Below are 23496 nucleotides of genomic sequence, written 5' to 3' on the forward strand. Positions count from 1 at the left end.
GGTTGGGCGGCACTGGATGGCCAGGAAGCGAGGTATCCACAGAGACAAGGTAGCTAGCTACGCCCACATGAGCCTCCCCTGGCAGTCTCCAAGTGTGGCGCCGCCATGCTGCCATGGTGGTGCCCATTACTCAGTGCCAGCTGTGGGGTGCCAGGCGTCCCGGGCTGGGCGTTGTTTAATGGCGCCGGCTTCATCCATCACGTCAGGTAATGAGCTAAGAGTGATTGTGACGACGGCGGTGTGCATATGTCTCCACCACCAGCACTCCCAACAGACGCCTCAGATGGAGGGAGAACATGCAGATGGTGCGCAGGAGGAGATGGGGGGAGAAGGATGGAGGAGAGAGAGCAAGATGGGGCGGGGGGGTTAACAGATAGGGAGAGATGGAAAGAGAGAGAGAGCGAGAGAGAGAGAGAAAGAAAGCAAGGCAGATTTAAAAAGAGACAGTGAGGAACCTAGAGATAGAAAGATTGAGAGCCTGAGAGAGAGAGAGAGAGAGAGAGAGAGAGAGAGAGAGAGAGAGAGAGAGAGAGAGAGAGAGAGAGAGAGAGAGAGAGAGAGAGCAGAGAAAGCCAGAGAGATATACTGTATATGCATGGAGAGAGAGATGTGCTATATGCTTCCTGCTGCATTGAGTTGGTGAAAGTTACAGCCTGCGACCTTCTGAACTTGGCATGCTCCGTATTGCAGAGCACATCTGAGCGACATTCCTCGATCACCCTCTTTCATCCATTCCGTCTTCAAAAACGCTTCCAAGAGTTTCACCGTGCCTGAGGTGCAAGCTCCAACTCCTTTCTCCAAATGTTCCACACAAAGCACCACCAATGGTAAGAAATCTAATAAAACGAGAGACCAAAAAATCCAGAAATCCTCCATGTCCGATTCCTCGCCTTTTCCATTTGCAATTCCAATTAAGTTCACCTCATTTCGGGGCGAGCACTCGCCTTTAACCTCGAGGACATCAGAACAGAAGTGCTTGGAGAATACAGTTCTCCTCCCTTTAATACTGGGGTCAGAATTGACTGTATCTATTACCAGACGTGGGTGGGAGAAGAGGAGGCGGAGAGAGGAGAGATGAAAGACAAAAGGGAGAGGGACTGGGCATGGCCAAGAGATGAAGAGGAGGAGGATGGAGTGAGAAAACACAAACACTTCAATACTTCCAGGAAATTATTTTCGTCTTGGGTTTGGAATCGCTTTGAAGAGTTGAAGTTATACATTATACGCTAAGGTCGGCATAAAAAAAAAAAAAAGTTGGCATAAACAGACTAGAAAATGTTCTTGAACTAGTTCGGTGGCCAACAACCGGCCGTTATGTTAGGAAGGTTGACATTGGAAATGTTTCAAACCATCACTACAAGTTGAATGCAAACGACTGTGCTAAGGTCGACATAAAGAGACACAAAACATCTTCAAGAGAATCAAACATCTTAAAATGATTTTGTGCATTGTTTGCCGGCCATTGTGTGCAGAAGGTCGAAATTAAAACAAAAATTCAAACCATCACCAGGAAAGATTGCCTTTCCATTCAGGAGACAGGACAACAGTTTTAAAATAACATGGGTAATTGCATCAAGCCTATTGTTAAAGGGAAGCTATTACTTGGCGAGAGAAGGGAAGGGAAAAAAGTGGGCAGTAAAATCAAAAGCATCTCCCCTTGGAGGATACCTCAGAGTGGAACCATTTGCTTCTCAATATCCTTTCCAGTTCGCATCTTCAGGTCTAAAACCCCTCCAGTTCGCATCGTCAGGTCTAAAACCCCTCCAGTTCGCATCGTCAGGTCTAAAACCCCTCCAGTTCGCATCGTCAGGTATAAACAGCCATCTTTCCTCCCCACATCAATCTAGCGACAACAACTGCACAAACAGTGGCCCATTTCTATTGGGAGACGAAACGTTACAGCTATCCTCTACAGGAATGAAAACACTTAAACACCCATAGAGACACACTATACAAGGACAACCACACATCAGACAACTTCAAGGGTATTTCTGTCTTCTGTTTTTGATGGCTTCCTTTACCTGCTTCTCCCCGAGGCGACATCTTTCAGTTAGCGAAGACGCAGAAGCACAAGAGAAGGAGAAAGGAGAAATTGACAAAAGAAGAACAGCATTCCTGGTTACGGTGGGGACTTGTCTGGCTCTCAAAGAACTTAATTAAATGCAAACGACTGGCATTGTTTCTCGAGTGGTAAAGCAGCGCACCAAGGGGCATGAGTAAGGAGTGACACACACACGCATAACACACACAGGCATAACACACACACGCATAACACACACACGCATAACACACACTCTAAGGGGTGTATCACAATGTATCACAATGATCCACGCCACAGGGACAAGGGGTCTGTATAAGTAAAGGGTAATACGAAGTGAGGATGCCAACATGACTAAACAGTCTAACCAACCACGAGGCCTCCTTCGCGTGCGCGCACATACACACACACACAGCTCTCGTCTGATTGGCTGAAAGGCATGCTGAGAAAATGCCATTTCATGTTGTGATGGAGCGATAGAGGAGCTCCCCCGTCTTTGGTGCGTTCCCTCCAAAAGAGATTAAAACCCATAATGGGTTTTGTGTTACTGTCATCTTTTACTAATTACACAGAATTACATCATCAGTGGGGCCTGTGATCTGAACGCTAAAGGAAAGCCTGTCAGTCATCTATCAAAGCATTCCCAGTCAGATCTTCCAGGGATCCCTATATAAACAGGAAGACTATTCCGGATGACATTTGTTAAAGTTGTTAAAGTTCATTACCATCCGTGACAGCCAAGGTTTTGGACAACTACACACCGTTCGTATCCATCACGGTTAAGATAACAGTGGCTAAGGTAAACATAATCACAATCCTTCTACTAGGATAAGAAAACATATAAAACAGACCGGTCCTAGATTATTTTTCTTCAGAAGATTATTGAATAGGTTTTTTCTGCATACTGAATCCTTACTCAAATTATTTGTTGACGCACTAGTGCACTCTCCCCATACACACTACCACCTTTCCTTCTTAATGCATTTGAGCCAATCAGTTGTGTTGTGACAAGGTAGGGTGGGTATACAGTCCATATTATGTCAAGAACAGCTCAAATAAGCAAAGAGAAACGACAGTCCATCATTACTTTAAGACAAGAAGGTCAGTCAACACTAAACATTTCAAGAACTTTTAAAGTTTCTTCAAGTGCAGTCGCAAAAACCATCAACCGCTATGATGAAACTGGCTCTCATGAGGACCACCACAGGAATGGAAGACCCAGAGTTACCTCTGCTGCAGAGGATAAGTTCATTAGCGTTACCAGCCTCAGAAATTGCAGCCCAAATAAATGCTTCAGAGTTCAAGTCACAGACACATCTCAACATCAACTGTTCAGAGGGGACTGTGGGAATCAGGCCTTCATGGTCGAATTGCTGCAAAGAAACCACCACTAAAAGACACCAATAATAATAAGAGACCGGCTTGGGCCAAGAAACACGAGCAATGGACATTAGACCGGTGGAAATTTGTTATGGTGTGGGATTTATGGAATTCAAGGCCCACTTAACCAGCATGGCTACCACAGCATTCTGCAGCGATACGCCATCACACCTGGTTTGGGCTTAGTGGGACTATCACTTGTTTTTCAACAGGACAATGACCCAACACACCTCCATGCTCGGTACGGGCTATTTTACCAAGAAGGAGAGTGATGGAGTGCTGCATCAGATGACCTGGCCTCCACAATCCCCCAACCTCAACCCAATTGAGATGGTTGGGGGAGTCGAACGGCAGAGTGAAGGAAATGCAGCCAACAAGTGCTAAGCATATGTGGGATCTCCTTCAAGACTGTTGGAAAAATATTCCAGGTGAAACTGGTTGAGAGAATGGGCTCCCGAGTGGCGCAGCGGTCTAAGGCACTGCATCTCAGTGCTTGAGGCGTCACTACAGACCCCCTGGTTCGATTCCAGGCTGTATCACAACCGGCCGTGATTGGGAGTCCCATAGGGTGGCGCACAATTGGCCCAGCGTCTTCCGGGTTTGGCCATTGTAGGCCGTCATTGTAAATAAGAATTTGTCCTTAACTGACTTGCCTAGTTAAATAAAGGTAAAATTACAAATTAAATGCGAAGAGTGTGCAAAGCTGTCATCAAGGCAAAGGGTGGCTATTTGAAGAATCTCAAATATAAAATATTTTTGTCACGAACGTTGAGAGATGGGTCAGACCAAGGTGCAGCGTGAAAAGCGTACATGCTTATTTAACTCAATAAACAAAAACAAAACAAGAAACAACGTAACGTGAAGTCCTCAGGCTATACACATACAAGCCTAACACGGAACAAGATCCCACAACTAAGGTAGGCAAACAGGCTACTTAAGTATGATCCCCAATCAGAGACAACGAGCGACAGCTGTCTCTGATTGGGAATCACACCCGGCCAAACATAGACACACAACCTAGAACTGAAACATAGAAAATATAACATAGAAACTCACGCCCTGACCAAACCAACTAAAGACAACAGGCCACTCACGGCCAGGGCGTGACAACTTTGATTTGTTTAACACTTTTTGGGTTACTACATGATTCCATATGTGTTATTTTATAGTTTTGATGTCTTCACTATTATTCTACAATGTAGAAAATAAAGAAAAACCCTTGAATGAGTAGGTGTGTCCAAACTTTTGACTGGTACTGTATGTGGACACCCCTTCAAATTAGTGGATTCGGCTATTTCAGCCACACCCGTCGCTGACAGGTGTATAAAATCGAGCACACAGCCATGCAATCTCCATAGACAAACATTGGCAGTAGAATGGCCGTACTGAAGAGCTCAGTGACTTTCAACGTGGCACCGTCATAGGATGCCACCTTTCCAACAAGTCAGTTCGTCAAATTTCTGCCCTGCTAGAGCTGCTTTGGTCAACTGTAAGTGCTGTTATTGTGAAGTGGAAACATCTAGGAGCAACAACGGCTCAGTAGTAGGCCACACAAGCTCACAGAACGGGACCGCCGAGTGCTGAAGCGTGTAGCGTGTAAAAATCTTCTGTCCTCGGTTGGAACACTCACTACCGAGTTCCAAACTGCCTCTGGAAGCAACGTCAGCACAATACATTTTTGTCGGGAGCTTAATGAAATGGATTTCCATAGCCGAGCAGCCGCACACAAGCCTAAGATCACCATGCGCAATGCCAAGCGTTGGCTGGAGTTGTGTAAAGCTTGCCGCCGTTCGACTCTAGAGCAGTGGAAATGCGTTCTCTGGAGTGATGAATCACACTTCACCATCTGGCAGTCCGACGGACGAATCTGGGTTTGGCGGATGCCAGGAGAACGCTACCTGCCCCAATGCATAGTACCAACTGTAAAGTTTGGTGGAGGAAGAATAATGGTCTGGGGCTGTTTTTCATGGTTCGGGCTAGGCCGCTTAGTTCCAGTGAAGGGAAATCTTAAAGCTACATCAGACAATGACATTCGAGACGATTCTGTGCTTCCAAGTTTGTGGCAACAGTTTGGGGAAGGCCCTTTCCTGTTTCAGTATGACAATGCCCCCGTGAACAAAGCGTGATCCGTACAGAAATGGTTTGTCGAAATCGGTGTGGAAGAACTTAACTGACCTGCACAGAGCCCTGACCCCAACCCCATCGAACACATTTGGGATGAATTGGAACACCGACTGCAAGCCAGGCCTAATCGCCCAACATCAGTGCCCAACCTCACTATTGCTCTTGTGGCTGAATGGAAGCAAGTCCCTGCAGCAATGTTCCAAAATCTAGTGGAAAGCCTTCCCCTCAAGAGTGGAGGCTGTTATAGCAGCAAAGGAGGGACCAACTCCATATTAATGCCCATGATTTGGGAATGAGATGTTCGACAAGCAGGTGTCCACATACTTTTGGCCATGTAGTGTATATGTCCCTCAAATCAGGGCTGGTGGCTGCAGAGTAATGGAGCTCCCAGAAACACCAGAAACAAGATATATAAATGGGATGCAGGGGGGAGAACAGATATTTATTTGGCTTTAACTTATAGGGTTGCTGGAGAAAAACTACAGTTTTTTAGGGGATTACTAGGAGCAACCTCCTGCATGACTTTACATTTAGGAGGTTTAGTGGATTACTAGGTGCAACCTCCTGCATGGCTTTACATTTAGGAGGTTTAGGGGATTACTAGGAACAACCTCCTGCATGACTTTACATTTAGGAGGTTTAGGGGATTACTAGGAGCAACCTTCTGCATGACTTTACATTTAGGAGGTTTAGGGGATTACTTGGAGCAACCTTCTGCATGACTTTACATTTAGGAGGTGTAGGGGATTACTAGGAGCAACCTTCTGCATGACTTTACATTTAGGAGGTTTAGGGGATTACTTGGAGCAACCTTCTGCATGACTTTACATTTAGGAGGTTTAGGGGATTACTAGGAGCAACCTTCTGCATGACTTTACATTTAGGAGGTTTAGGGGATTACTAGGAGCAACCTTCTGCATGACTTTACATTTAAGATGCTTAGGGGATTACTAGGAGCAAACTCCTGCATGACTTTACATTTGTCTGATCAGCTTCTGTTACAGGCATACATTCATTAGCTGCGTGACAGTGTTTGAGACAATACAGAAGATTGATAGACGTGGAGGGACGCATTATCAATAAAACAGAATTTGAACCGTGTAACAATATTATAACACTGTCATATTCCGGCGGAGTTGCATTAATTTACAGTACGTAGACTCCCTCTGAATATTGCTATCTATTTCCTAACACTAACTCAACAAACAGCTAGAGCTCACTCAAAGCTTGTTTTATTGACACAGCATTTAATTGTTTGGAGGATGTCAGGTAAGGTAATGTCTCATGTCTTGTATTTGTGAACAAGGCATTTGAACAAGACCTTTGGTCTTAAGTAATGTCAGTTAAATGAGCGTACGGGGCGTCAGGAGATTTTAGGAGATTTGAGGGGTGTGTGTGTGTTCGGTATGTGTGTGTGTTCTTCAAGGGGCCCGCATCAGACGGAAGAAGGGATCAGAGTGGCATGACAGAGGAAACACAGACAATGGTCCTGGATAAATACGCTGAGGCAAGATGCTGAAATTCTCCCCTCTCTTTCTCTCCCACTCTCCAGTTCTCACTCTCTTTTTTGTTATTTTTCTCTCTCACTCACTTTCTCCCCCTTCTCTCTCTCTCTCTCTCTCTCTCTCTCTCTCTCTCTCTCTCTCTCTACCTCTCTCCCTCTTTCTCCGACAGATGCGAGTCGTCAGGGACCTGGATGGAGCTAATCCTCGCTTGCCTCTCTCATGTCCGTTTCATAGATTTCAATCACGCACTGGGTCGTCTGTGATGAAGCACGCTGCTCGCCACATACACACACTGATGAATGACCCAGATACTCAGTACAACCTATTCTCTCTCCCAACCACAACTGCATTTCTCTCACAAATCTACCTTAAGGACTGCATTAAAGTACTGACCGACCGGGCCCCTTAGCCCCTTATTTGAAAAGAGGCAGCATCTTAACTCATTTTGCTACAGGCCTTGCTATTTCCTTTGCCCTCTGCTGTGCCTCCCCACTCACTCCTCCCCCACACTCCTCCATTGTCCGCTGCCCCCTCTCCCTCTCTCTCTCTCCCCTGCTCACTCTGGCTGAAAGGGGAGTAGGGGCTGAGAGTAATGTCTCTTGACAGCTCAGAACACAATACGGCGCAGGAGTGCTGGAAATCACTACACGTGTCCATAAACAAATGCTTATTTTTAGAGGAAAGAAAGAGTACTAGTTTATCTCCTCGGCGGGATGGCTTTGACAGGTTTGTACCAGGGACAAACAGTAAGATGGGAAGAGAGATCAAAGCTTGTGTGTTTGTGTGTGTGTGTGTGTGTCAATCTCACAATCTCAAACGAAAAGTTTACTGGCTCTGTGGAAAGAAAACTCCTTCCTCTGCAGCCTAGCTTGTGCTCTGTCCTCCATCTTTGATTGAAAACAACAAGCTTGACAGGCCGCTGGTACTCGTGATCTCTCATTGGGCCCTCTCGCATTCAGAGATCACTTCTGATATCTGGACTGGAGGCGATTTATTTTGCCACAGAACAATGCTTCCTGGCATTCTTCGGGCAGTCGAGGCAACACACAAACGCACCAAAAAGTCAAAAGATGAAAACGTTCTTGCAATCGATCAAGCGCCAGCGGCAAAACTCCCATTCATGATCATCTTCTCAGCAGTAGATTTCAGGAAGCAGGCTTGAAAAAAAAAATTTCAACTGTGCATACACTCCTCAAATCGTTAGGGTGCCTTCTCAATGCATGTTTGAGATTCACCGCTAGGTTAGCTGTCCGTATTGACAAAAGGCTAGCATTGGGGTATATAATGCTGTGGGGATGCTAGTATGGACAGTGGACCTTTGGGAGGAGGGGAGGTCATTAGCAGCCTGAGCCTGTAGCCGGGGGGCAATATTGGTCTGGAGTCAGCAATGGACACAGATGGGGTCTGGGGTAGCTAGGGCCTTTTCCAGTCCTGAGCCAGGACAGGAGGTAATCAATCCATCAGGCCCCGACACGGGGCCGCCCGAGGGGGGACCGTCGCTGACGCTCCAAGACTGATTGGGGGCTCGGCAGGAGGCCAGGGTGGGCATCGGGGCCCTAGCTGCTCCAGGGAGAACAGAGCTGGGCTGAGCTCGACCACAGAGCCAGTAAACTGACCTGGATCAGCACAGCTCGGCTTGTCTCTGCCATGCCACCGCTTGTCATCTGTACCCGTGTGGTAAAGTGGCTGCAGCCAAAAACACACACCTTGAACCATAACATATCATTCCATGATACCATAGGCCAACATCAAACAAAATACTTAGAAAAATGGCAGCATTGTTCACCTTGGCGAAAAAAAAACACACATCACTGTCTCTGTTTCAGTTACGACACCTACAATACATTACCTAGAATCCCTCACCATCCAGTTCAACCAAATGTCACCACAGAAATAGCTGTGAATTGCCTGTAATTATACGTGTGACCTGTATGCATGCATGTATGTAAGCAGGCAGAGAGTATAACAGGGAGTGCGGAGGAGCCTAATTGCTGCAGGCACTCTTGCTGCTGCCGGAGCCGCTTAAACAAGAGTCTAATGATGAGGCCTGCAGAGCCGTAATACACCAGCCTGCAGGAGGAGAGAGCCACCCGCCTCGGCTCGAAGCACTGCTTTGATTGACAGCTGAATAAGTAGACAGAGAGATAGTTAGACAAATTGATGCTAAGATATAGTTTGACAGACAGATGGGAGCGTAAATGGATGGTTTGGCAGAGTGATAAAGTAAATAGACTGATGGATCACCAAACAAACACAGGAACAAAATGCCAGGTTGTGGAACAAAAGCCTCGGCGATGATGGGAACGCCAGATAATGCCGGGTTGTGGAACAAAAGCCTCTGCGATGATGGGGACGCCAGATAATGCCGGGTTGTGGAAACAAAAGCCTCGACGATGATGGGAACGCCAGATAATGCCGGGTTGTGGAATCAAAAGCCTCGACAATGATGGGAACGCCAGATAATGCCAGGCTGTGGAAACAAAAGCCTCAACGATGATGGGAACGCCAGATAATGCCGGGGTGTGGAAACAAAAGCCTCGACGATGATGGGAACGCCAGATAATGCCAGGTTGTGGAAACAAAAGCATCTGCGATGATGGGAACGCCAGATAATGTTGGGTTGTGGAAACAAAAGCCTTGGCGATGATGTGAACACCAGATAGAGAGATAAACACAGATAGATCATGTTGATACGAGGGTGGATTGTTGGGGGGTTGGTGGGGACATCGATAGATTGTTTATTCTATTTGTTTGCCCAAACCGAGATGTAATATTTGATGTAGCTCGTATCGAGAATAATTTCAAGGGAAAATGTCTTGATGTGAATGTTATGGAGGAGGCATGACCATGAAGTGACGGACACATCTCTATCTGTAGCTGTAGACTTGTTCTGAGAGTGCCTGTTGTCCCTGCTCTCAATGTCATGGGGAGAAGCTCTATGTAGAAATCCATCCTTTTAAACCCCCCGGTAAGAGAGGACTGACACATATGCATACAAATCCACAACATGACAGTGGGGATTTGAGGGTCCACCCTTAAACTAGCATAAATCACTGAGGGAGGTGACGACGCCATTACGATGTGCTAACCTTTGACCTTGGGAAGAGCGCTAAGAGCTGGGGGGTTGGTGGTAGGATGAGAGAGGAAGTGGAGTAAAATAATAAAACCAGGGATGAATAGGAGGGTAAACACACATAGGCTGTTTACGTACCTATTTGTTTAAGTGAATAGCGCTTAGGCTCCTTTTAGGCTCCATTTTAGCATTAGCATTCACATTACTCACCGGCCGTGAACTCATTGGCATCACATTCATCCATCTTTTCCTTTACTATACATCCCAGAATAACACCAAACATGTCAATGTACTAGTCCTACAGTACTGAGCTGATGCCTACTTTAAGACTCACAAAACAAAATGGCCACCCTGACAACTCAATGCCGTCTGTACCTCATTACCGTTGATGACCTCGGGGGCATTGGAGGGTCTGAAAGGGGCCGTCTACTACTCTGCTGTTCCTTCAGGGACCTGAGGGGGACCGAGCGGGCACCGCGAGAGAGCCCTGAAAAGTGTTGCAGGGCTTTTAATAGACAGTGGGGCCCAGAAAATCATGCCCTTTATAGGTGCTGCACCTCTCACTGTCTGACAGCCTACAGGGGCTTTGGCTCCCACAATGACACCTTCAGAGTGCACACATGCACCAACACACACACAGGTGCATATCCTCAGATACACAGAGGAGGCAGGCACAACAACATACTTCTGTAAAAGAACAACAACAACATGCAGTAAATATCCACAGTGAAAAATAGGCAAAGAAAGGCTATTATGACCATTGTTCAGTAATATAAGTCTGGATATATGGAAACTAATATGCCTCAGATACCCCGCAGGTACTCTGCACACCCAAACACTCAGGTCCCTTGTTTCTCATCACATTTGCAAAAAGTCTATCCTTGGAAAGTTCTCCCCACAACAAAAGTGCCCTAGGCCCTTCTCAAACTTGGCTACTTTCAGAACTCATCAGGACCCTCTGCCATCCTCGCCTTATGGAGTTAAAGAAAACTCCATTATGTGTTCCAGCGCACAAAAAGAGCCAAGAGAAATCATGGTGGTGCATTGAGGGTTTAAAAGGAGCCTCTTTCCTCAACAACATCAGACCCCTTTGGTGAAGAAGATGCCAAAGATGCTGTGTTTCGCGTGGCTTGGCATTAAAAACAGAGTGCGCTCTCTCTTCTCTCCCCTCTAAATCATTCATTGGTCGGCGCTCCCGGATGTACACAAATCAACCTGGTATGGGCCGCACTTCACTCTTTCCCATGATGCTTTGTACTTAGGATGTGAAGTCTAGCACTTTGATTTATCTGATGCCCTCTCAGCTAAGGGAGGGGAGGCAAGGGAGGTGCCATGTTACTGCATCATACTCATTCTAAAGGGCCAAGGCGGGATGAGCAGCTCCCTCCTCAATACCCTGTAGGAAACTGATTCTAGAACAGTTGTTCATTTGACTCCCTGACTGACTGACTGTGAATGTACAGAGAAGGAGATACGAGAGCCTATTTCTAAATCACTGCAATACAGCTGACAGTACTCCAGAGTAATCCATTCAATAGGACTCGATATCCAAACAAGGTGGTAGATGTCACAGTGCAAACAGTCTGCTCTGTTGCCTTTCACTGTGAGAGCTAAATGATGTAGGCTATGCATGCATCTTCCTTAATCACAGCTGCCACTCACTCTGTGTAGCACAGTTAAGGGTCCACCACTGACCTGGGATGTGTGTGTGTGTGTGTGTGTGTTAGGTTGATTTCCACACGCAGCTCACCAACACGTCCCTCAAGACATCCCGGGCGACAATGGATCTTTGCGGAAATGAAAAATTCATCCGCACCCCTTCACTTATTTATCAAAAAGGAAGAAGATTTTTCTGCAGAGAAGCCCCCGAGAGATGGCATTCACATGCCAGCACCAATGCCACTTTACCCGCAAGGTTTCCAATAAAACAAGCAAACAACACGATTCCGACACCTATAAATAAGTGATCATTGCTGAATAAAGTGCTGTACACAGGTCCTCTCGCCGAGTCTCCTCATCACTCTTTTATGGGGCTTTGCTTTGCCCCTTCGGAGGAGCGGGGGAGCAGGATAGCGAGGCGACCGGTAACAGGGGAAACAGGGACGTGGTTGGAGGAGGTGGCTCCTGTTCGGGAATCCAATTGGTGCCACAACATTGGTTAGGATCCCACTGTGTTTTTTAAAGGATTTTCGAGTGCAAACAGCAACACGGGAGGAGACAGTCACCTACCTCTCTGCCTCTCTCTCTTCTCCCTGCCTTTCTCTCTGTATCGTTCTTTCTCTCTCTCGCCGTGACTCTCTTTCTCCCTGTACATCTGCATCACGATAGCATGCTGTAAAAGCCCCACCCTCCAAGTTGTGTTTGTTTACTCTTTACTTCCCTGTTTCTCTTTCTCTCTCATTCAATCGGAGCGACAGGGTGTGCAGTAAGCGGTTTGAACATCTCGGTAGATGGCTCGCCAGATGCTCGGGCGTCTGTCATGGCAAGCTATTGTTAGCTAGTTTTTGATTAGGTTTACATGAGGAAAAGCCATGAAATATGAGATAATTCTGAGAATATGAGATAGGATCAGTAGTGACCCCTACACCTGGCTGTAACCTGGCTGTCACCTGGGTGTCACCTGGTTGTCACTTGGCTGTCACCTGGCTGTGACTTGAATGTAACCTGGCTGTAACTTGGCTGTCACCTAGCTGTCAGAGTCCCTTCAGGTAGAAACGCAAACATACAACCAGCAGTAAAAACTGATTATAGAATCTCCAGTACTATTAGAGAATATCCAGTACTATTAGAGAATCTCCAGTATTATTACAGAATCGCCAGTACTATTAGAGAATATCCAGTACCATTACAGAATATCCAGTACTATTATAGAATCTCCAGTACTATTAAATAATCTCCAGTATTATTAGAGAATCTACAGTACTATTAGAGAATCTCCAGTACTATTAGAGAATCTCCAGTACTATTATAGAATCGCCAGTACTATTATAGAATCTCCAGTACTATTACAGAATCTCCAGTACTATTAGAGAATCGCCAGAAATATTATATAATCTCCAGTACTATTATAGAATCTCCAGTAATATTTGACAATCTCCAGTACTATTAGACAATCTCCAGTACTATTAGAGAATATCCAGTATGATTAGATAATCTCCAGTATGATTAGATAATCTCCAGTACGATTAGAGAATCTCCAGTACTATTAGAGAATCTCCAGTACTATTAGAGAATCTCCAATATTATTAGAGAATCTCCAGTACTATTAGAGAATATCCAGTATTATTAGAGAATCTCCAATACTGTTAGAGCATCTCCAGTACTGTTAGAGAATCTCCAGTATTATTAGAGAATCTCCAGTACTATTAGAGAATCTCCAGTACCATCAGAGAATCTCCAGTACTATTAGAGAATCTCCAGTACTATTACAGAATCTCCAGTATTATTAGAGAATCTCCAGTACTATTAGAGAATCTACAGTACATTATAGAATATCCAGTACTATTATAGAATATCCAGTACTATTAGATCATCTCCAGCACTATTAGAGAATCACCAGTACTATTAGAGAAACTCCAGTATTATTAGATAATATCCAGTATTATTAGAGAATCTCCAGTATTAATAGAGAATATATAGTACTATTAGAGAACCTCCAGTATCATTAGAGAATATCCAGTATATTTAGAGAATCTCCAGTATTATTAGAGAATATCCAGTACTATTAGAGAATATCCAGTATTATTAGAGAATCTCTAGTATTATTAGAGAATCTCCAGTACTATTAGAGAAACTCCAGTATTATTAGAGAATCTCCAGTATTATTAGAGAATCTCCAGTATTATTAGAGAATATCCAGTACTATTAGAGAATCTCCAGTATTATTAGAGAATATCCAGTACTATTAGATTAATCTCCAGTATTATTAGAGATTCTCCAGTATTATTAGAGAATCGCCAGTATTATTAGATAATCACCAGTACTATTAGAGAATCTCCAGTACTATTAGATCATCTCCAATATTATTAGAGAATAAACAGTAATATTAGAGAATAAACAGTACTATTAGAGAATCTCCAGTATTATTAGAGAATCTCCAGTACTTTTAGAGAATCTCCAGTACTATTAGAGAATCTCCAGCACTATTAGAGAATCTCCAGTACTATTAGAGAATTGCCAGTATTATTAGAGAATCTCCAGTACTATTAGAGAATATCCAGTACTATTAGAGAATCTCCAGTATTATTAGAGAATATCCAGTACTATTAGAGAATCTCCAGTATTATTAGAGAATCTCCAGTATTATTAGATAATCTCCAGTACTTTTAGAGAATCTCCAGTATTATTAGATAATCTCCAGTACTTTTAGAGAATCTCCAGTATTATTAGAGAATCTCCAGTATTATTAGAGAATCTCCAGTACTATTAGAGAATCTTCAGTACTATTAGAGAATCTCCAGTACCATCAGAGAATCTCCAGTACTATTAGAGAATCTCCAGTACTATTACAGAATCTCCAGTATTATTAGAGAATCTCCAGTACTATTAGAGAATCTCCAGTACTATTATAGAATATCCAGTACTATTAGATCATCTCCAGCACTATTAGATCATCTCCAGCACTATTAGAGAATCACCAGTACTATTATAGAATTTCCAGTACTATTATATAATATCCAGTACTATTAGAGTATATCCAGTACTATTAGAGAATCTCCAGTATTATTAGATAATCTCCAGTATTATTAGAGAATCTCCAGTATTATTAGATAATATCCAGTACTATTAGAGAATATCCAGTATTATTAGAGAATCTCCAGTATTATTAGAGAATCTCCAGTACTATTAGAGAATCTCCAGTACTATTATAGAATATCCAGTACTATTAGATCATCTCCAGCACTATTAGATCATCTCCAGCACTATTAGAGAATCACCAGTACTATTATAGAATTTCCAGTACTATTATATAATATCCAGTACTATTAGAGTATATCCAGTACTATTAGAGAATCTCCAGTATTATTAGATAATCTCCAGTATTATTAGAGAATCTCCAGTATTATTAGATAATATCCAGTACTATTAGAGAATATCCAGTATTATTAGAGAATCTCCAGTATTATTAGAAATCTCCAGTATTATTAGAGAATATCCAGTACTATTAGAGAATCTCCAGTATTATTAGAGAATATCGAATATCAAGAACTATTAGATTAATCTCCAGTATTATTTGAGATTCTCCAGTATTATTAGAGAATTGCCAGTATTATTAGAGAATTGCCAGTACTATTAGAGAATATCCAGTACTATTAGATAATATCCAGTACTATTAAATAATAAACAGTACTATTAGAGAATAAAAAGTACTATTAGAGAATCTCCAGTACTTTTAGAGAATCTCCAGTACTATTAGAGAATATCCAGTACTATTAGAGAATCTCCAGTACTATTAGAGAATTGCCAGTACTATTAGAGAATCTCCAGTACTATTAGAGAATCTCCAGTACTATTAGAGAATCTCCAGTACTATTAGAGAATCTCCAGTACTGTTAGAGAATATCCAGTACTATTAGAGAATATCCAGTACTATTAGAAAATGTCCAGTATTATTATAGAATCTCCAGAATTATTATAGAATCTACAGTATTATTATAGAATCTCCAGTATTATTAGAGAATCTCCAATAATATTAGGGAACCTCCAGTATTATTAGAGAATCTCCAGTATTATTAGAGAATCACCAGTATTATTAGAGAATCGCCAGTACTATTAGATAATCTCCGGTACTATTAGATAAACTCCAGTACTATTAGAGAATCTGAAGTACTATTAGAGACTCTTCAGTATTATTAGAGAATCTCCAGTACTATTAGAGAATCTCCAGTACTATTAGAGAATCTCCAGTACTATTTTGGCATCAGTTTCCAGCAGATCTACGTGTGCTGTTTAGAAATCAGATACAAAACAGACACATTTGCACACGCAAATACACACACACACACATACACCCTACAATCCATCCACACACACCACAACCATCCTCCCCACACATACACACACAGACACCCTACAACCCATCTACACACACAGACACCCTACAACCCATCCACACATACCACAATGGTTGTGCTGACTTAAAAAATGAAAAATAGGTCATTCTCCATCCCTCCCTCTCCCTCCCAGCCAGTGGGTACTCTGTGCTGTGCCGTGGTCCTGTACCGCAGCGTTCCATGCTGTTAGCCAGGCCTCCCCTGTCTTTCTGTGGCAGGCCCTACGGCAACACACCTGTGTCCACACTCCTTCCCTGGCCTTCCTTGGGATCAATTAGCATTAAAGTTTAAGGCACCTGTCTGGTCTACCACCATCTACACTGGTGGTAATATAACTGCGTCCCAAATGGACCCTGTTCCCTTTACAGTGCACTACTTTTGGTCAAAGGTAGTGCACTATATAGGGAATATGGTGCCATTTGGGAAACACCCCATGTGGGCATAGCGGCATAGAACTGTTCGCTGGAGGGGCCAAGGAGGGAAACCGTGGCAGAAACCACAGCAGCCACACGCACCAGCCATGTCGACCTGTCCGTCAAAGCAGGTGGATACAGGAGGAAGACACAAAGAGGCTGTTATACTGAGCTGTTGTCAATGCTGTCCTGATTTCAACTGTTCAACCTCCTCCTCAGTTCCACCAAATCAATCTGAAAACGACCTTGCTAATGCATTTCTCCCTTTTTCTCTCAGACGGTTAAAAGCACTGATTGAACAATAGGCTGTATCATTTACTCCTGGAAAGAGTTTCGGGAGATGGATGAGGAAATATGAGAGGGAATAGTCCAGAGGTGAATGGGTTGGAGTTGGAGTGGACGACAGTGGGGAGGCTAAATGAAGTCTCCAAGTAGTTTCAGAGCAGCTGGAAATACAGTCTGATTATGTATTCTTTGCAGCCTGAGCTAACATAATAACACCTCTCCTGAAGGATAACTAAATAAATAAATATAAGCCTGACATACACTACAACTGACCTCATGGTAGGACTCAGAAGATCAACAAGACATGACTGCCCCTTGTGGGAAAGATGAAATATTTTTAATTTAATTTAATAATAGATAAACAGGTTTTGGCAAGGCTGAGGAGGTGTATTTTGAGGCCTGCCCCCCGGGATGTCTGCCCACAGTCGGGTCACAGGAAGTGTGTATGCCGGGTCATGGGAAGAGTGCAAGTGACGGGTCACAGGAAGTGTGTGTGTGCTGTGTCACAGAAAGTGTGTATGTGCCGGGTCACAGGAAGTGTGTATGTGCCGGGTCAAAGGAAGTGTGTATGTGCCGAGTCACAGGAAGAGTGTATGTGCCGGGTCACAGGAAGTGTGCATGTGCCGCTTCACAGGAAGTGTGTATGTGCCGGGTCACAGGAAGTGTGTATGTGCCGGGTCACAGGAAGTGTGTATGTGCCGGGTCACAGGAAGTGTGTATGTGCCGGGTCACAGGAAGTGTGTATGTGCCGGGTCACAGGAAGTGTGTATGTGCCGGGTCACAGGAAGTGTGTATGTGCCAGGTCACAGGAAGTGTGTATGTGCCGGGTCACAGGAAGTGTGCATGTGCCGGGTCACAGGAAGTGCGTGTCTCATGCAGCCAGTCTGTGGTGAAGGGAGAAGAGGGAGAACACAGAGGGTAGCTGTACCTGCACTGCCTCCCGGCCATCTCTTGACAGCGGCCTTCACATCACAGCACGGGCCCTGACACCGGATCTGACAGAAGTGCCCTCTATACCACATTCTGACACACACACACACTGGCTCAAACGCACACACAGACACTTCTTTAAACGCACACTCGCATTCATGCACACACACATGCACGTGCACACACAAACACACATACATTCATACAAACACAGAGGCACACACAAACATTCATACAAACACAGAGGTACACAGAGGCACAAACACACATACACAAACACACACACATACACAAACACATACACAAACACACACACACACAGAACACACCCTCTCACTGCTGCACATCAACCCAGTGTGACAGCTATCAATAGGGATTCCAGCAGAGTCTCTGCCAGACAGAGGGGACACAAAAAGAGATGGAATCGAAGGCTGCGCAGGGACCCTATTATTCCAAAGAGCAGGGAATAATTTGCTAGCAATTTGTGACTCACTTTAGGACCCTTTTGAGCAGGACGCTAGTTGTGCATATGCAGGCTGGGGGCTTGGAGGGGAGTGTGGGTGCTTAACTTGGCCTCTCATATATTCCAAATGTCAAATAGTTTGTTCTTTAAAATGTTGCCATCCCCAGAACTTGTTGGCTAATCAGCACATTTGTTTCTTCTGGCTGTGCAAAATGAAAAGTCCTGCGCCACGACGTGAATTGATGGATTTCAACTGGGGGAACAATTCAATTTGATTGATAGCGTGTGGAGGGAAGAAGTGGAGACCTAGTTTTTTCCCAGCCTCTTTCAGAAAGTAATACACAATATATTTTTGCCACCACAAGTCCCCCATTAGGGTTTTATATGCCCTCTGTTTACCTTCATCTTAATGATTATCAATCAATAGTAGGTCTAATGAATGGGCTGCACAGGCACTACGGGAGGTATTTCTAGAGCACCCGCTTAATTTGTGCATAAGAGCATTTTTAAAATCTCTAAATGGTTAAACTAGTGAGAAATATGTTATTATTGAATCCGTGAGCATAATTAATTTACAAACATTCTAAATTAAAATATATTTATTTTTGCCATATCTAATGAATGTATATTACGCTAGTTTCCATGATGTGGACAGTATGTGTTACGACATTACACAAGCTGACGTTTTGACCACATCGAATTGGGGGGAATTACACATCCTTTTTACCTCAGATTAGTGATGTCAGTATAAAAGTTTATAGTCAACGCGATGACACAAGACCAACTGCTTAAAAGCTTATCTTTGGCACCGATCATGTGGGGCTGTCTCTCTAGCCACACACCAATACATGGATTTGATAGTCAAACTATCACTTAAATAGCAGCCAACCAGTGTCACTGTTGAAATCCTATGGCGGGTCGTGATTCATTGAAGTTAACTAACAGAAAAAGCGGTTTGTTCCCTTTTCAGTGATGGCATCCTCCCGAAATCAACACCCGCAATTCCAAAATATAGATAGTAGCCTTCTACAAATTCTCATCTAACCAACCATGTATAGGTTATTTCAAGTTTCCATGTGGCCTTTGTTAGTTTAAACTGCGCTACAACCAAAACGTTTGCCCCCTGTTCTATTGATTTCAGCGTGATATCGATGGAAGAGTGGTGCGGTCTGCCGAATGCATTACCGGGGGCAAACTACCCGCCGTCCAAGACACATACAGCACCCGATGTCACAGGAAGGCCAAAAAGATCATCAAGGACATCAACCACCCGAGCCACTGCCTGTTCACCCCGCTATCATCCAGAAGGCGAGGTCAGTACAGGTGCATCAAAGCTGGGACCGAGAGAATGAAAAACAGCTTCTATCTCAAGGCCATCAAACTGCTAAATAGCCATCACTAGCACATTAGAGGCTGCTGCTGCCTATTGGAATCACTGGCCACTTTAAGAAATGGAACACTAGTCACTTTAATAATGTTTACATATCTTGCACTACTCATCTCATACGTATATACTGCATTCTATTCTATAATATTCTTCTGTATCTTAGTCCATGCCGCTCTGTCATTGCTTGTCCATATATGTATATATTCTTAAATCCCATTCCTTACTTTTTTGTGTGTATTGGGTATATGTTGTGAAATTGTTAGATATTACTGCACTGTCGGAGCTAGAAGCACAAGCATTTCGCTACACCCGCTATAACATCTGCTAAACACGTGTATGTGACAAATAACATTTGATTTGATTTGATTTGAAGTGATTAACAAAAAAAGTGTTGTGTTACACTTACCACGTTGGCGACCCACTTGAATCAAAATGCAACACTTCAAAATGTAGCTAGCTGTCTTCTCCAAGTTGTCCTCTAACCAGTGATGTACACATTATTCCCAGATGCCCTGTGGTTTGTGAGGTGTGCTCGTTTTAACAGGACGTGCAGGGTCATCTCCCCCTCTTGCGCAATTGATTTCAATGTGATAATCGATGAGTGATCGATAAAACTGTGTTGCGTTTCTCTCTCTGGTTTGCTGATCCCCGTATCAAAATACAGTATTCTAAAATGTAGCTGACTGCATTCTGCAGGTTATCCTCTAACCAGTTAGGTAAAAATATCTCCAGTTTCCATGTGTTTTTTGAGTTTCAATAGCAAAACAACTCGAATTTTGGTGCGGGCGCAGTTTATAAGGTGTTCATAAAAAATATATATACAAGTAATATGATTACTATTGTTGCACATGTATATGTAGATAGTGCTTATGTTTTCAATATATCCCAAACTGTTCCTGCATATTGGTTATTGATTTGGACACTTTAAAACTGTGTTTTGACATTGGGCTATTTATCAATATGTCTTGTCAACAGGAAGCATCCTTTACAACTTAAACTTTAGGAATATAAATGTAACTTTCAACATTAATTTCCAATGGTATTGTACTTAATCAGGTCAAAACTGCTGCATGATTCCAACGTGCTGTGATTTATTTATTTTGATGATATACCAGAAATCACCAAAATGGGTTTGCCCTGCCTATCAATAGCCAATTACAAACCACATTAACCATTAGACTCTGCTAATTAGTCATACGTTAACACAAGTCATCGCCTCGTATAGCTAGCTACATTCCTTACTTGAAAACCCTTTACTTGTCCTTGTCTCAAACCAATAGTCCTCTGATTCCAAGCCCCTAATTGAAATTAAGTTAGTTGACCTTTGTGTGATTATGGTCCTGGTTGATTCCCCAGACCCCCTCTCCCCACCGTGGTACACACCTCATAAATCAAATGCACTAAATCTGAGCAAATGCCCTGAATCTGAGCAAATATCCTGCATTGACCCTATGCATTTATATATACAGTGAGGGAAAAAAGTATTTGATCCCCTGCTGATTTTGTACGTTTGCCCACTGACAAAGACATGATCAGTCTATAATTTTAATGGTAGGTTTATTTGAACAGTGAGAGACAGAATAACAACAACAAAAATCCAGAAAAACGCATGTCAAAAATGTTATAAATTGATTTGCATTTTAATGAGGGAAATAAGTATTTGACCCCTCTGCAAAACATGACTTAGTACTTGGTGGCAAAACCCTTGTTGGCAATCACAGAGGTCAGACGTTTCTTGTAGTTGACCACCAGGTTTGCACACATCTCAGGAGGGATTTTGTCCCACTCCTCTTTGCAGATCTTCTCCAAGTCATTAAGGTTTCGAGGCTGACATTTGGCAACTCGAACCTTCAGCTCCCTCCACAGATTTTCTATGGGATTAAGGTCTGGAGACTGGCTAGGCCACTCCAGGACCTTAATGTGCTTCTTCTTGAGCCACTCCTTTGTTGCCTTGGCCGTGTGTTTTGGGTCATTGTCATGCTGGAATACCCATCCACGAACCATTTTCAATGCCCTGGCTGAGGGAAGGAGGTTCTCACCCAAGATTTGACGGTACATGGCCCCGTCCATCGTCCCTTTGATGCAGTGAAGTTGTCCTGTCCCCTTAGCAGAAAAACACACCCAAAGCATAATGTTTCCACCTCCATGTTTGACAGTGGGGATGGTGTTCTTGGGGTCATAGGCAGCATTCCTCCTCCTCCAAACACGGCGAGTTGAGTTGATGCCAAAGAGCTCCATTTTGGTCTCATTTGACCACAACACTTTCACCCAGTTCTCCTCTGAATCATTCAGATGTTCATTGGCAAACTTCAGACGGGCCTGTATATGTGCTTTCTTGAGCAGGGGGACCTTGCGGGCGCTGCAGGATTTCAGTCCTTCACGGCGTAATGTGTTACCAATGGTTTTCTTGGTGACTATGGTCCCAGCTGCCTTGAGATCATTGACAAGATCCTCCTGTGTAGTTCTGGGCTGATTCCTCACCGTTCTCATGATCATTGCAACTCCACGAGGTGAGATCTTGCATGGAGCCCCAAGCCGAGGGAGATTGACAGTGCTTTTGTGTTTCTTCCATTTGCGAATAATCGCACCAACTGTTGTCACCTTCTCACCAAGCTGCTTGGCGATGGTCTTGTAGCCCATTCCAGTCTTGTGTAGGTCTACAATCTTGTCCCTGACATCCTTGGAGAGCTCTTTGGTCTTGGCCATGGTGGAGAGTTTGGAATCTGATTGATTGATTCTGTGGACAGGTGTCTTTTATACAGGTAACAAGCTGAGATTAGGAGCACTCCCTTTAAGAGTGTGCTCCTAATCTCAGTTCGTTACCTGTATAAAAGACACCTGGGAGCCAGAAATCTTTCTGATTGAGAGGGGGTCAAATACTTATTTCCCTCATTAAAATGCAAATCAATTTATAACATTTTTGACATGAGTTTTTCTGGATTTTTTTGTTGTTATTCTGTCTCTCACTGTTCAAATAAACCTACCATTAAAATTATAGACTGATCATTTCTTTGTCAGTGGGCAAACATACAAAATCAGCAGGGGATCAAATACTTTTTTCCCTCACTGTATATATATATACACACACACACACCATGTGCACATTCACTCACACACACTACATTGACACTCCGACACAAAACCCACACACATTCACTATATACGCACACACACACGCATACCGACACAACACAAACACACATACATACACATTACACACACGCACACTAACACATTTTAAACTTATCATTTGCTGCTACTAGGGCTGTTGTGGTATTCGTATTACCGCCACACCGGTAGCTCTATTGTCCCTCTAACCACTCAGACATCAATGCAATAGAAGTTAATAACCTAGCTTCAGCTACTCTGTTCTTTATTTTATTCTTATTATTATCTGTCCTGATGCCTAGTCACTTTACCCTGCCTTCATGTACATATCTACCTCATATACCTTATTATTCTCTATCCTGATGCCGAGTCACTTTACCCTGCCTTCATGTACATATCTACCTCATATACCTTATTATTCTCTATCCTGATGCCTAGTCACTTTACCCTGCCTTCATGTACATATCTACCTCATATACCTTATTATTCTCTATCCTGATGCCTAGTCACTTTAATCTGCCTTCATGTACATACAGTGCCTTCAGAAAGTATTCACACCCCTTGACTATTTCCACATTTTGTTGTGTTACAGCCTGAATTTAAAATGGATTAAACTGAGATTTTGTGTCACTGGCCTACACACAATACACCATAATGTCAAAGTGGAATTACGTTTTACAAATGAAAATCTGAAATGTCCCGAGTCAATAAGTATTCAACCACTTTGTTATGGCAAG

At 43.4% G+C, this 23496-nt stretch overlaps 1 protein-coding gene across 1 annotated transcript in view; it reads right to left on the minus strand.

The window, feature by feature from the left end:
- LOC311108006 (protein diaphanous homolog 2-like) overlaps window positions 1-23496 on the minus strand; it is a 589414-nt gene that overhangs the window by 5107 nt on the left and 560811 nt on the right. The window contains exon 27 of the mRNA XM_084150643.1: window positions 12291-12500. Within this exon, the coding sequence (XP_084006769.1) occupies window positions 12486-12500 (15 nt within the window). The 3' untranslated portion in view covers window positions 12291-12485. The remainder of the gene's footprint in view (window positions 1-12290; window positions 12501-23496) is intronic.

This window comes from Coregonus lavaretus (assembly GCF_964263955.1).
Source record: "Coregonus lavaretus genome assembly, chromosome: 32".
NCBI lineage: Eukaryota > Metazoa > Chordata > Actinopteri > Salmoniformes > Salmonidae > Coregonus > Coregonus lavaretus.